This window comes from Hippoglossus stenolepis, chromosome 17 (genome assembly GCF_022539355.2).
Source record: "Hippoglossus stenolepis isolate QCI-W04-F060 chromosome 17, HSTE1.2, whole genome shotgun sequence".
Taxonomy (NCBI): domain Eukaryota; kingdom Metazoa; phylum Chordata; class Actinopteri; order Pleuronectiformes; family Pleuronectidae; genus Hippoglossus; species Hippoglossus stenolepis.
The window spans coordinates 20,581,752-20,598,092 of record NC_061499.1 but is presented as its reverse complement, the minus strand read 5'-3'; the positions used below and the strand labels follow the sequence as shown (position 1 = coordinate 20,598,092).

Here is a 16,341-nt window from a genome sequence, read left to right as displayed (position 1 = left end):
ATCACTCTTTCACCATCTACAGACACAGCAAAGACTAATCCAGGCTAAAACAAGAAGCCTGAAAATGGATCAGAAACTCTTTACATAACAATACCACAGAGACTCTTAGACACAAATGGAGCAAGCCAATCATTAATCCTTACCGCAGTTTTCCTGCAAATCCATCTTTTCCTACCCCATTCAGCTGAAGAGCCTGACTTTCTGTACTTAACACTGAGCTGGTGAGATCACAACACTGTCGCCTTTGTGATCAGCAACTCACTCAGATCCTGTTATCAGAACACACAGGCCTACACTCACAGAGACAACAGCGCTCTCCTGTAGGTGTGATCGCTCTGCACAGTGAAAGAAACTGCTAAAATCCCCATCCTCCTGTTTCCACTGGCAGGGATTCAATCCCAGCTCACATTGAGAAGACCAGAGGTTCAGCCACATCCTCAGGACACGGTGGATAATGCTGAGACAGTGATGCAGCGTGTGCTTTGATTGTAACTTTCATCCCTTCAGGAGGTCAGAGAGTGCTGTGTCTGCAGGAGATAATCCAGACCCAAGTAATTCTTAGAGGAAATGAAAATAAGACAGACACACACAAACACTAACAAAGATTAAAGAGAGACTTCATGACATCCAGCCTAATCTGTGAGTGTCACCGTGACAACACAAACTGTCGCTATGCAAACAGAAACGCGGTGTGATGAGGCTAAACCACGAGTGACTGATTCAACGTTTGTCGGGCTGGGGGAAATCTAAGAGCAGAACACCAGGTTGCGTAACAAGCAGCAGCAGCAGCAGAGAGGTGACCTTGAACATGAAGAACAGCTCTGAGGATTTTCTGCCACTGAACGAGGAAAGGGCCCGAGGCGGCAGTTCACCACTGCATCACACATTTAAACGGCACACTGTGTGACAGGGGTGCTGACAGTGATGATAAATGAGTTTCTGTTTTGAGGGGGTTTCACTTCAGATCACTGTACATCCACTTTTTCATGTTTGAACTTCAGCTTCTGCTATTGGCCTCTACTTCCCAGTTCCTCTGATGAATCACCAACAGGTAATTATTTAAAATGTAAATACGTTTTGTGAGGCTGTTCATTTCACATTTTTTAAACTCAAACACAATTTGCAAACATGTAATAAAATATATTTGATGATAACTTTAGCAGAGTTTACAGGAGGATGTTTTCCCACATGTACAGATGCCTGTTTGGAATGGACTGTCTGGCAGAGTTACTTTAGGGTTATACCTTGTCATTAGTGAGGCCTCCTTAAACAGACCCAACATATACTGTCAATTTGAATTTTTGATATATTTATTTTTATGTGCTGGACATTGTGCAGAGACACGTTTTCTTCATCCTACCTGGTTTATCAGCAAAACAGATTTCATAGTCAATGTTTTTCATTAAATACAACAGAATTTGCTTTATCAAGTGTGTGGTTCATCAAAATATTTGAATGATTTACTGACCTGCTGTTATTTTTTCAGCAGAAAGAAACTTTTCAAAATAAAAGCTCTGTAATTCAGCTTGATATTAAGTATTGGAGCAACAAAGCGAGAATTGTGCTTATAATTTAAAGAATAATATTATATTTAAAAACACGATGAGGGCAAGTTGAATCACACTTGTGTTTTACGACTAAAATTGTTCGCAAGTCAAACAACAATCAGGAAGAGGTACAGAATGCTGTCAGGGATTTATCTCCACAGAGTAGTTGCACCTTTAAATTGCATCCATAATTAATGCTAACACCAAACATAATAAGTTTATTTAGCCATGTTTTATGAGTGTTTGGAACTTACTGAGTATACAGGAATGTAGATTTTATGGACATTTGGATACAACCTCATCACCACAGAGACGGACTGATGTCTGTGAAAATCCAAAGCAGCTGGCTAGAATATATTTAGAGCCTTGTTTTATACTCAAAACATGTTTTTAAGATTTACTCCTCAAATGAAGTCCTCCATTTGGCTATCGCTGTACTTTAAAATTATTATATCAATCCATAATTCCCCTCATTCGATGCTTCTTAAGTACTGTATCTTTTGTTTCATCCCTTTGATTAAGAGGGAGTTGCACTATTCAACGTGGTGAAGCAATAAATCACTTTGATTTGCTGCTCGCTGTTAAAGTGCTGCTGCAGGAGACAAACAAGCGCACATCAGCTTTGTCGGGCTGAAGAAACTGGGAACACTGTATTGGCTCAAGAGGCCGGGTCGCTGTGCAGCACCCTAACTTACCCACTGTAATGTGCTGTGTCAGTGGAAATTTCCACATGAGCACCCAACACCCTGCGTCAACTCAGCACAGACCTCCCGTCCTCCCGTCCTCGTGACCTCAGCACCCCCGCCGGTCTCAACCTCTTTATGTGTCCCTGGACTGCAACAGGTCCAGTTCACTCACATCAGGATGCAAGTATAAATATTCAGCCGGCTTCTGCGTGTGTTGCCGATAGTGTTGTTATGTCAGAGTGTGAAGGGATTAAAGGCCATCTCTGCGCCTGGATTATGTGTCTAATAATCCAGGGCCTGCTGTGCAGACCCACAGCTGTTGGGTACATCCTCTCTACAGCTGGACTGGGCTACAGTCAACAGGCAGATTTGTAGGCATAGATGGTCACAGTCTTACAGTCTCACTCCTACAGGAGGGACACCGCTCTTTTCGTATCATGTTATCAAAGACTGAAAGGTGCTCTGTGTAGAGCTGTTTGCACTGTGCTATCTTAAAATGAGCTGCTCCCTTAGTGTGATTACTGTAAACAAATGAGAACAAGGTTAATGAATAGCAGGTATTGACGCAGTGCCAGCAAACTTCGTCAGAGCTTGTTATTGTTAAAGTTAAGGAGATAAACCCACAGTGACGTAAGAAGATCAATACCAAATCATGTGTTAAATGTAGAGTCAGCCTAGCTTGGCATAAAGGCCATAAACAGGAGGAAACAGCTTCCCTGTCTCTGAAGCTTATTTGTTTAATCCAAACAGAAATGGCCAACAATTCATAAAAATGCTGTTGAGACATAATTCATTGTTCAAGGGAAGAAATCGATTAGAGTGCAGGACGAGGAAGTTGCAAACAATGAAATGTGCATTTGTGCAGACAGAGTATAGATCTTAGAACAGTGTGTGTGTGTGTGTGTGTGTGTGTGTGTGTGTGTGTGTGTGTGTGTGTGTGTGTGTGTGTGTGTGTGCGTGTGTGCGTGCGTGTTGCGTGTGTGCGTGCGTGTGTGTGTTGTGTGTGCGTGTGTGTGTGTGTACTGTGTATATTATGTCCGGGGCATGTTTCCTTTCTGCAGCCACTCCTAGACTCCATCCTTTATGGCTTCATGGTGCAGTCCGTGTTAGAAAAAAAGGAACGTGACCTAATGCTGAGGGTTCAACTGATTATTCCATTACAGCTTTGTGATTCTGAACAGAATATATTTTATTAGAATCGAATCTTAATTTTGCCATGGATTTTTGTGCGAAGCACTTTGTAACCTCGTTTAGATAAGTGCTATACAAATAAAGTTATTATTATTAGTATCATGAATCTCCAAGAAGCCAGTTCAGGTCACTTCTAGTCCAGCCACATCAAATTCAATGATATTCACTGTGGGTATTAATAAAGAATAAAAGACCTCTGAGCTGAGAGGTCGGCAGGTAGAGTGCTATACTTACAAGCCAAGTATAGCTACATAGCCTGAAAACTGGGTGTACTGGGCAGCTGTGGCTAATGAGATAGTAAAAAGTTGTTGGTTCGATGCCTGGCTCCTCCAGCCTGCATTACAAAGTGTTCTTGGGCAAGATACTGAGCCCCAACTTGCCCCAGATGGCTGTGCTGACAGAGTATGAAAGGTGCGCGATAGAAGAAAGCCCAGCATATGGTAGTGCTGTGTGGAAAGGTGACTGTGGCTTGTACTGTAAAGCACTTTGAGTGGTCGACGAGACAAGAAAAGCTTTATAGCAAATGGTAAATTTACCAATAACCTTTCACCCACAAGACCTGATGTGTCTAGACAGTGGATAAGAAGGAGACCTTATCAGAGAAGCTAATCTTGGTGTTATGTCTGGCTGTTAATCAGTGTGAACATTTCTATATGATACAGTGCTGACATTAAGTGTTGTATGCAAATATGTTTAGAATGAAAGTGATTGGGTGTTAGTTCGGAGGTTCTTCATCTCTGTAGATGAGAGCCGGCGGCGCTCAAGCTGATTAATTCACAGATATTTCATCTGAACTTTACCTTCAATCTGTGAGACTATGTGCACAAGGGGAAATACAGATTCTGAGAACAGACAGCAACTGCAAGGGAGAATTACATAAGAAATCATTCTGAATATGAATAGAATCAATGCTCTGTGTGAATGCAGCCAGTCTCATGGCTTTATAAGCTTGAAGTCTCTGCAAAGTAATGAATGATAAGCTAAACAAGGAGCAGACGCAGATCTGATTAGACGGTGCTATGATAAGCAGGATGTCTGCCCCTCAAAGACCAGGAATATCATTATCATATAAGAGGCTTTACTGGCTGCACAGTAAACACAGCAGGCTGGACCATCATCTGTTAGCCGACTGGTAACAACATGAAGGAGTGGTAGGGATATGAAATGAGACAGGCTGAACAGTGAGTGGGTTTTAAACGTTTTCTCCTCCTCGTTTCACCTGGACGTCATTCTAAGCAAATAAAACCCCACAAAAGACGCAATCCAGGATGAGTGACAGCTTTGGCTAAATACACGAGCTGAGGATTAAGATCTGTTTGTATTGTGTCTCCTTCCTTTCACTCTGTCCCTTTTTAATGAAATACAGTTTGGCTTTTCGTAGGAACTCTCCACACTGCCCGCCAAGTCAGCCGACCGTCGCCTACTATCAGCAGCCCTGTCAGTAAGGTCAGAGGTCAACTACAGACACCACACCGCTGAAGACAAACCCTGGCGACTTGATATGGTGACGATAAAGGGGAAATGAAAGCAACCTCGAGTAACCTTGCAGCTGTAGGGTTTAGCTTGTTCATGCCATGAAACTGGAACTGATGTTCCATCTAAATAATCCACATGAGGCTAATTCCTCTTGATTCTTGTTTCAATAAAGAAAATGATCTGTGCTCACAGTACATGACACAGTGATTAGGAGGAACAGAGAAGGTGAAAACTCAAGAATCCTTGAAAGTTGTAGGAGGGTAAGGTATTACAATTGATCAACATAGGTGTGAGAGCAATTATTATTATTGTTCACTGACTGGTACTGAAATTGTTGTGATCATGCCTTAAAGGAAAGTATAATATTTTCAGAGCTGGTCTGTCAGAATAGTAACAATTTGGACTGTGAATCATGTGAATATTGCACTTGCCAGGAGCCATGATTTGAACTTATCTATTTCTCCATTTTCATAAATATTTCCTCCATTTTCATGTTAACGACTAGGCTCAACACTATGAATCCCTTCCAGTGGAGACTGTCTGAATATCTTTATCTTCATTTTGAAACGATACTGCTCCCCTCCTCTCTCTCTGTGACAGCTGTGCCAAGGCCAAGTTGTCTTATAAAGCACAATGACTTTTCAGCATCGGTTGTTGTTGTTCTTCTCACACCCTCTGTTCGAGTTGCCCAACAGCCTCTGACTAAACTCAGCTCACCCACAACTCTTCAGTTCTCTCTGTTATTTACCTCCAGTCTCTCCTCTTTCCACTGTTTGCACTGATGTCAGCGCCTTTATGAATCACCTGACATCACCTGAGTAAAGCTCAGTGTTTAACATGTTATGTCTCATGCGTTTATTAAGCAAAATGTAAAAGCGACAGGTCACAGTGCCAAGGGGAATCATGTGGCTATGTGGTGCAAAGTTTTCTTCATGAATTAAGAGTTTATGCAATCATCCAGCACTTCAATGCAAGCCTGAGATGTTAAAAGCACGACCCAGTCAGTGGGACAGCTGAATTCCACTGTGTGAGGCAAGAAAAGAAGCAGATAGGCAAAACAGAAAAGTCGTAGAAACTGTCATTCAGACATTCCTGAGCAGATTTGACAGTAACATAGCTGTTCACTACTGAAGCCACATCTTCTCTGAGGCAAGTGAGGTGCTGTCAGCTCGCATCCCCTCCTTGATCCTTGTTAACCCCGTCTGTGGAGCCTAGTGGCAGCTCTTTCACTTCCCCCCTGCATAGTGTGTGAGGCTGACGACAGGCCGGCTAACATCAGCAGGCTCGGGAGTCTGAAGAGGCTGATCGCAGATTGCTGTGTAACCTTCGGTAAGCAGGAGTTCAATGAACTCTCGAAGCTCTCTGCTTGTGCCTGGAGGAAAGCCAGGAAGTGTGTAAACTCAGCCTGGATCTTGTGATTGCTCACACAGCCGACGCCAAGCTGTGCAAACACACCGTATCTCCTCCAGAGCATCCTTCTCCATAACAATCCCAGCACTATCACGGGTGTTAATGTAGCTACCAATAGCTGGGAACACAGGAAGTGGGAGGCATGAGTAGGGGAAGTGGTGGAGATTTATTTAAAGGTGGGTGGGTTTGGAAGGAGATGGAAGGGGAGACAGAAATGGGAGAAAATCTGACCTGGCGCCAAATGTAATCTGACATTTCTTATCAAAACACACCTGGAAGTCACTCCTTGTTCAAGCGGGGCTTGGTGGCTTAATACAAAATTTATGACAGTAACTCCTTTCCGTAAACTGAACATGTTTTGTTGCCTTGAACTAACCATAGCATGTCAGAGAAACACAGGCCTAATTAAACTTCAAACAAACTGCTTCATCAAAATGTGCTTGAACTCACAATGACTCCCTGATGACTAGCCAGAGCTGTATCCGATCATTTCCAACAATTTAACTTCCTTCATGTGGTGATTTCCGGTGTGAAAATATTCAGATTGTGCCAAAATCTGTAATTTCATATTGTCTGTCGCTTATTTCCCTTCACAAACGCATGACACAGCACAGGAGAGCCAGCTCCTCAGGTCAGGACTCAGCAGTCCACATAAATCTAAAGGACAAGGGACATTCATTTGAAAACAACAATGTCCACATTTTCCAGAAATATTTGTCATTGTTTGGTTGGCGCTTTGCATTCTCCTATGGATGCAGGTAGGAAAGCAACATGGAGGCAAAACAAACAAACATGGAGGAGAGTGAACCTGACAGAACAGGAGAAGGACTCCAAGCCACCTGCATTTTAAAGACAAAATGAGGAGCTCATACCCCGAAAAGGCGCTACATGTGTTGCATGGAGGTGGTTTGGGTATAAAACCTCCTGTCAGAACACTGTACTTTGCAATTTATACCACAGAGCAGTCCACACAACTGACACCACTAACCTTTTACCACCTATTTATGTCAAACCGTATTAGAGAGAGTCTGAGAGCCATGAAAGTGCAGTGGAGAGCTCTAAACAAAGACCAAACTCAAGATGCATTTACCCACAACAAAAGAATCATGAAGATGGAAGGCAATTACAGCCGCTGATGCAACTTTAATCAAGAAAAGACATGGCCCCATTTTACAAGGTTAAGAAAAGGTGGAATAACTTGTAGCACTACAGTTATCTGGAGGTATTGCCTTCAAGAAGAAGCTGCATGACTTATGTGATTGATTGATGGATTGCGAGCTGCAGCTGCATCACCTTAAAGCCTCAGACTCTGTTCAACAATGTAGTACAAACTGTCATCCTATCTGAAAAAGCAGAGTGTTGTAGCTGCTCCAGGCAGTCACACTCTACGGCTGCATTAGCTGTGTCTCAATTCAGGGGTTACATCCTTCTGAGGCCGAAGACTGATTGTGTCACAGCAGCGCAACTGCTGTTCTGTCATATGCCACAGACAAATTCCTATCTTTGGGTTTATGTCTCTTGGTCAAACAAAAGAAGACATTTGAAGACTGGGATCTTTTACATCTTTTACTGTTTTATGACATTTTGTAGACAAAATGATTCGTCGAGAAGAAATCTTCAAATTAATCGAGAATCAAAAATAATTGTTAGCTGCAGCCCTCCTTTGGTTTGGAGTGGTGCTGTGAGCCAGTAGTACAGAGGGAGAGAGAAACAGAACAGATGGTCAAATCAGCACTTCACAAGACTGAACCTTCACTCAGATATGTTACTCTGACAGATTCCACATGAATCAGCAGAAGGGCGTCTGATAAGGGCTAACTATGGGTGAACTCAGCAAATACTTACCATAGTACAGTGGCCCTGAAAGGTCAACACATTGCAACTCAAAAAAACACATGCAACTTATACATAAAATATCATCAATTTGGGTTCATCACTTTTTTGTGTCCCCTAGAAACGCTTGAAGTTGTTGTTACTTGCCGCGTGTTTGTCTATTTTGGTTGTGTTGGTAGAAAAGGGATGCGTGTTGCAGGAGTCAAATTCTGCTCAGAGTGCCAGAAAGGCCGGAGACAGCTCTGACACATGGTAATACATGGCCAATGAAACCTTCATATAAACTGTGATGATAAACACACAACCAAATACTTCAATATCATCTGAATTTTTAGTTCCCCTTATTCATTCATGACCAGAGGCAGATGACTCAACATATTCAAATCAACTGTATTTGTCCCTGCAGGGCAACTCTAAGGCACACAGAGCAAAGGGATAGAATCATGTTCAAGGACGGGTTTATTATTTATTTCACTCTAAATTCTAAAATGCAGTCAGGTTTTGCAGGGTCACCATTTGAATAAACAGGATTAGGTGCTTTGGGATCATGTGATGTGCTGCATAGAAGAGGATGCTAATGTTACTGGCAGGCAGAGTTTCAGATGTAACAACATGTACTGCAACAAGTGCCCCCTCATGACCCCACCCTCCTCCTCCACCCTACCAAGCCGGTCAGGCCTCACCGCACAAGCAGGATAGAGCACAGCTCAGGTGCAGGAACAGGCAAACCTGGTGCCAACAGACACTAATAAACTCCAGTCACACCCAGCACAAGAAGTGTGTATTATGTACAAAGAATAAACTGAAGACACGGAGACCATAAGTCACGCAAACACACAAAGTAAACATCTTGTGTAGCACTGCATGCAAAGCCATCGTAGGCTGGAGGACAGGGTGAGCTGGGAAGCTTGTCGTACAGCTTGTTGTCAAGCAAATCTCCTGTTGTGGTAAACGGTCTGTATTTTATATAGTCCTGATGACCACTCAAAGCGCTTTACAGTACAGTTTCACTCTCACACATTCATACAGTGCATCTGTGTGCAATTTGGGGTTCAGTATCTTGCCCAAGGACACTTCGGCATGCAGAGATTGCAGACTAGGGAAGATCGGGATCAAACTGCTGACCTTCTGAGGACGACCGCTCTAACAACTGAGCCACAGCCGAGATATAATCTCATTATTCATTGACTGTGCAACCACACACTGAAACTCTGATCTCAAGGTGTATCTGATGATCGTGAATTAACAGAGCTGCTACCTGCACAGAGACACTCAGGGGAAAAGACCCCCATCGCTTTTAATTGGCCCGACTACAGACTGTGGCGCTCTTTCTCCGCTGCTCTTTAATTTTCTTGTTCAAGTTAAAACTTGTCAAACACCAGTATCGTGAATCAAAGAGTCCGATGTTGCGTCACACTCTCAGCTCGTCCCAGTAAGAGTAAAACAGGTTTACCCCCAGAAACCTGCTGCTTCTCTTGCTCTTTGTGTGTCCTGGGCTAAAGTGTAATGGCTTCAAACACTGATGCAGGTTCAGGATGGTTTCATGACCAGGTTTCACTGGAACTACCAATTCTCAGACCTGGATCAATAAACCTTGGGCAAAATAAAGAAAATAGAGTTTAGTCTAGCTTATTATGTTAAAAAGGTTAATTGTATTAAAGGTTCCGTGTGTAGAATTTAGCGGTGAAGTTTTATGTTGCAGCTGAATACCCCTCACCTCACCCTCCCATTTCAAACGTGAGAGAACCTGTGGAAGACTTTGTTTGTATTAAAGCTCAAAAGGTGTTTAATATGTCCAGTTTGGGCCACTGTAAAAAATTTGGCGGCCTCCATAAAGAGGACCCACTCCCGATGTAAATATAAATTATTTAAATATAAAGGGCCCATTCGTACAATTTAGAGGAAACACACTAGTGAAAACACCAGTAGAATTATTTTATATTAAATTTCTGCCAATAGATCCCTTTCACCTAAATCTTACACACTGGACCTTTAAGTCAATTTTAAGACTAAGACTTTGAAGTCTCTTTGGAATATTTATATATTTACAAAAGCAAACAACACCAATATAAATAGTAAATGGCAAGTATTTATAAACGCTTTTCTAGTCTTGATGATCACTCAAAGCGCTCTACAGTACAGTTCGACATTCACCCATTCACACGCACATTCATACAGTGCATCTGTTAGCCCTACTTTTTTGTTCTATGAGAATAATTCTGATTGGAGGAAGATCGCCCTACCCCTCAGCCACAGCCACACAACACAATTTCTAATTGTGACACAGAGAGCCTCTGCGAGGTTTCTGAGGGTTATTCTGCCACATAAAGGTTTCGGGGCTGGAGCTGCATGTAAACTGAAGCCAAAACTCAGCACCATCTGCCACAGAAAGCATCTCACCTGCTTTTTCTTCTGGCGATAAATGGTTTGCATTAGTCTGTGTGAACAATTAGCTGTTGTCGGCCCCCACGTGATCAGTCCACAGCACTAATCCGGAATGTTCTAGAGTGTTTGTGTTAAAACATCCCAATGCAGCAGCAGCAGCAGACTGATCTGTTTGGCACAGCTGGCAGTGGCACAGAGTCGGGACCGGCAAAGGCCACCTGAGCCAGACATTAATCGATGTGGGTCTGATGGAACTGTGTCAAAGGTGGAACGAGCAAGATGGGCTGCTGGCTGCTGGCCCACAACACCAAACCCAGGCTTTGGGCCACTGTTATGGCAAAATCTAAATTATACTTTTAGATAAAATGTCCTAATCCGAATAAGCAAACCTCCAAAGATCTGTATCTATTAACCTACTTCAGCTCATCTCATATAGATACTTACTGATCCATTAAATAATTGGTTGGTTCAGTGGCTAATATTGACAATGAAAACTGATACTAATATTTTATAGGCATTTACATTTTATATGGTTTTCCTCAGCAAACTGTACACTTTAATGTTTCCTGGGCTCTTTCAATAACATGAAAAGCTTTATTTTAGTTATTAATACTTCATGAGCATATTTATTCTAGTAATAAAGTTCTTCAGTTAATTCACTTAACAAAAACATTTGAATTCAGCTTTGAAAGCTGTTCTGGCAGTAAACTGTGGCCTCGCTGTTGGGGGCTACATGCTGTGCCACATCCATCCACCTATCACCTGAAGTTCAAGAGTTGTGTAAGTTAGGAGAAAGCTACTCACTCGTTCTCCAGCAGGGTCATGCACACCACCTCTTTGACCCCCGGGTTGTTGGCCTTGTCACAGGAGCAGTCCTGCAGGCTCCAGGTGCCCAGACGCACCACGGGCTTCCCGTCCCGCAGCGCCGGCGGGCGCTCCACGTTGGGCCGCACAGACAGGATCTGGGTCGGTCCTCCGGGCGGGAGGTCCAGGTCGTCGCTCCTGAAGCTCAGTGAAGTCGGGCTCGGGTGGGACTTCGTGCAGGTCAGCCCCCCGTTGGTGTTGGTGGACGGCGCCCTGGAGCGCTCCACGTACACCTGGAAGCGGATCCTGTCCAGCAGGGAGCTGTTGATGTGGGTGACCCTCACCAGGTCCTCGATGTTTTTGAACGGGCCGTTCTCCACCCGGTACCCCACGATGTTCTTGGCTATCTTCTCCGTGATGCCGCGGATGCTCATGAGCTGCGCCGGGGTGGCGGTGTTGATGTTAATCCCGGTGCAGGGCTGGTGATCCAGGTCTTTGCGCAGGGAGGACGGGGAGTGCTGGGACGAGCTGGTCCTGCTGGAGACGCATATTTCCAGTTTGATCACCTCCAGCTTGGTGGCTCCGATGCCGCTGACCAGTGCCAGGTCCTCCACCTTCTTAAACCCGCCGATACAGTCCCGGTACTCCACGATGTTCTGCGCAACAGTGCGGTTGACTCCCGGCAGAGTCATGAGTTCCTCCTCGGTGGCAGTGTTGATGTTGAGTCGCTCCTGGTTCACCAGGATGTGGCCGAAGTTGCACGCCGCGCTGAATTTGCGCTTCCCGCAGCTGAAGTCCGTGGGGTCCTTGGGAATGGAGCGGTGGCAGCCCAGACTCCCACCCATGGCTGGAGCGGGTCACCGGGGCTGGATGAGTGCGGCGGTCGGGAGGAGACGCTGGGCCACGGCAGAGACAGAGACAGGACGGGCTGAAACAACCATGACGCAGACAGGAGTGAGAGTCACACGGGTTCACACACAGGTTCTGACAGCATCGCTCTCCAATGGGTTAAAGCTGGTAAATACGCACCAAACATCAGTGATCCTCCGGCCCCCGGCTACATGCTGCATGTGTCCACACACACACACACACACACTCCCCGGCTCAGCTGCTCGCTGCTCCGCCTGCAGCTGAAGCCTGTGTGTCCTCGGAGCAAATCAGATACACACGATCCGTGAGACTTTGCCCTCCAGCACACTGCTGCGTTACTGGCCACAGGTCGACACACGCACACAGACACGCACACACTTTACAACCATCTCCTCCAAGTCACACGGGTTCAGAGGCAAATCCCGGAAATCATTACATTATTTTTCAAAGTAAAAGCAATGTGACATGTCACGTTGAATAAATCACCGGGCGATTACATGTGGACATTTGTGTCAATTACCATGAGCATTTAATAATACCAACACTATGTGCAATATTACTTTTCATGTGAAATGTTACTATTCATGTGCAATACGGTATTACAGTTTTTTCAAGTGCAATATTGCTATTCATGGCCAATATAATGGTTTTTCATGAGAAATATTGCTGTTCATGTGCAATATAACTATTCATATGTAATACAGTATTACAGTTTTGTATTATGTTTCATGTACAATATTACTTTTCATTTTCAATATTATAGTTTTTCATGTTCAATATTACTATTCATGATCAATATTAATGTTATTTATGTGAAATATTACTATTCATGTGCAATATTATTGTTTTTCATGTACAATATTACTATTCATGTGCGATAATACTATTAATGTGCGATACAGTATTACAGTTTATCATGTGCGATATTACTATTTATGTGCAATATTATTGTTTTTCGTGTACAATATTACTATTCATGGACAATATTACTATTAATGTGCAATATTACAATTTTGTCATGTGCAATATTAAGAAGTCCTTTAATTATTACTATTCATGTGCAAACAAAAGTATTAGAATTTTTTTTCATTTGCAATATTCTATTCATGTGCAACATTACTATTCATGTGAAATATAAACAATGCTTAGCATCATATTGTGTTTATGTTCAATATTACTTGCTCCTATTTACTCCACTTACTCCTATTATCATTGCATTACTACTTCTATTGCCACTTTAGTTTAGTATTAGTTTAGTGTCTAAAGTAACTTTTTTATTTTCGTTTCTATTGCTATTTGTACTCGGTATTGGTTCTGCATTTACTCTGTAAACACTTATGATACACTTTATATTTTTATTTTCACATATATTTTTTATTGTAATACTCTATTGTTTAAATGTATTGCATATTGCACTGTTACTGTAATCTTGGATCAAGTTGGCACAATAATTTACATCTTAAAGTCTTAATAAAGGCTGTCTTATCTTGTCTTATATTGCATACATCTGTAGGTTTAGTCCTGTGGAAGTTAGAAATGTTGTAGGGAATAAATAAACAAAAAAAATTCCTTGGCTGTGCAAAATGTGTCTGAATTGAAAATAAATTAATACATTTAAAGGTTGCCCAAAAATAATAAATGGAGAATACATAATTCATATTACATTTTGGACGGTTTTATTTCATTATTTATTTCTTAATATTCCGTTATAACCATATTGAAAACTTTTAACATTTCTTAGTACATTTATCCATTCTTTCTTTTGCTACATTCTAATCGCATTAGATTCTACATATATTGCCACATCTGCTACTGGAAATTTAATACAACATAAAAAATGAATATTAAAAATAAATTCATTTATTTATTTAGCTATTACACACACACACACACACACACACACACACACACACACACACACACACACACACACACACACACACACACACACACACACACACACACACACACACACACACACACACACACACACACACACACACACACCCATAGAAGACAATGAGTCTAATGTTAATCAATTCACATAATAAAGTAATTAAAAACTCTTTAACAATCATATGTGAATGAAAACAATGTGTGTATTTTTCACGCAGACATGCTTTGATAAATGTACCTTGCATTTATTTATTTATTTGCCTGAAAGAAAATGAAATGGTCTCTTGTCAACCTGGTTTTTATTTTGAAATTAGACAATGTCCTCCTGTTGCTCCAGGTAAGGTAATCAATTGTTATTTGTCACCATAGATATAAAATATAGATGTGATGCAAGTGGTGAAAGCATTCACTGCTTCACTGTGGCCTCAATTGTTGCAGGAATGTAATTACCACTCTGACTTCTTCCGCCCTGATCCTGTCTGATTGAATCAGCGTAGCATTATACTTTGTATTACAGACAAGACACATGCTTTGATTTCAGTCTTTATCAGCAAAGCCAGTGATTATCCTTTAACCTAATGCCTTTTCTCTTCTGTAATGGTGTTAAAAACGTCTCAGTCATAAACATCATAAATCCCACTTCTTTAAATATATCCTTTAAGAAGATTGCAGAGGGTTCCTGTAGCACGTGTAAAGGTTCTTAGGAGGAGGTCCTGAAGAGGTTTCATGGACTCTTTTGGATGGTTTCTACTAGTGGCACTTGGTGGCTTCTTGAGGTGGTTGCACATATTCTTGAGAGAGATTGATGGATTTCCAATAAGGACTAGTTAAGTTCTTTTGAATGCATATTTTTGAGATCATTTTTGTTACTTCTTAAGAATATTCGGAGGATTCCAGATGTTCTTAAATATCTCCAGCTAGAGGTTCCAATGGTTACTTTAAGGGTTTCGGGTTCTGGAAGATTAAAATTAGTTTGAAGGAATTCCGGGAGGTCACAGGAGTTCCTAAGGGAACTCTGGGGTCTTTTGGAGCTCAAGGAGCTTTGAAATCATGCTAGCTCCTGCGGTTCTTGATGGTTCTATGGGTTCTTGTGTGGGTTTTAGCCATGTGGTAGGTTTTTAATTTAATAGGTCAAAAGTGGTTCTGGGTACAATTCAAATGGGGTTGCATGAGATTTCAGAGTTTAACGGTTCCAGCTGTTCCAAGGGTTCTTAAGGGGTTTCCAGAAGTTCTTGTTAACCCCAATTTGGGTTACTGAGGCGATTGGTGAAGAAACTCTGGGCAACTTTATGAGAGGTCACAATGATCTTAAATTAGGATGTTAAATATCAGTAGGGGGATTACAGATTTATAACAGGTTTTATCACAAAGGTCCTTGAGCTGGTCCTGCAGGCTTACGGGAATTTCTGATGGATTTTTATGAGTTGTATAGAAAATCGAATAAATATACAAAGGTTGTTTGAAGGTTTCTGTAAGTGGCCATCTGGAATTATATTTAGCATAATGGAAGAGTCTAGGCTCATTATTTATTAAAGGTGGTTTTAATGATGTTGTCTCACTCCGGACTGTTATGTAATGTATGCACTCTGTTAACCTTGTCAAATGGATGTAATTTTCAATTAGCAACTAATGACATGGATCCCTGGTCCTGACAGATATACATTATTTGATGCAGTCAGTCAGTTGTGTAACATGATCCTCACATGATAGTGCGAGGCTAAGCCACTCTTCACATCACAGCTCTATTTGCAGCCTGGATGCCCCATGGGTTGAACACTGGACATTGTCACCTCTGCCTGACCTCACTGCTTATGCAACATGGACAAAGATCAGGCACAGAGGCAGCATCCAACTGACAAAAAAGACTCAAAACCAAAGTAATTAACATCCCGAAAAAGTACAAAAGGAAAAGAGGAAGGGAATTCTGGAGTTTGATCCCCATCCAGATAGGTTAAGAGGATTTCAATTTCACAGTGATGTGAATTTGAAGAGTACAGTGGTGCTTAAGATTCCTGTTCTCTCATGGTACCTCCTTCTGCCTGTTGTCTAACAATACTAATCCTGGAGGTCTTGACAGTATGAGCTTTTGCCCCACTTGCCCCAGTGGAGGGAAGACGTATGTTGGGTTATGGAGAAGAGTGGGGTGGCTGTGGCTGAGGGGGCAGAGAGGTCGTAACCAGAAGGTCGGTGGTTCGATCCCAGTTTCCCCATCTGCATGCCGAAGGGTCCTATGGCAAGACACT

The 16,341-nt window shown here is 42.3% G+C and overlaps 1 protein-coding gene across 1 annotated transcript in view; it reads right to left on the bottom strand.

The window, feature by feature from the left end:
* Positions 1–12,602, bottom strand: part of eepd1 (endonuclease/exonuclease/phosphatase family domain containing 1) — a 33,722-nt gene extending 21,120 nt beyond the window's left edge. The window contains exons 1-2 of the mRNA XM_035183045.2: positions 12,362–12,602; positions 11,333–12,260 (exon numbers count right to left, since the gene is read on the bottom strand). Of these exons, the coding sequence (XP_035038936.1) occupies positions 11,333–12,177 (845 nt within the window). The 5' untranslated portion in view covers positions 12,178–12,260; positions 12,362–12,602. The remainder of the gene's footprint in view (positions 1–11,332; positions 12,261–12,361) is intronic.
* Positions 12,603–16,341: the final 3,739 nt, after the last annotated feature.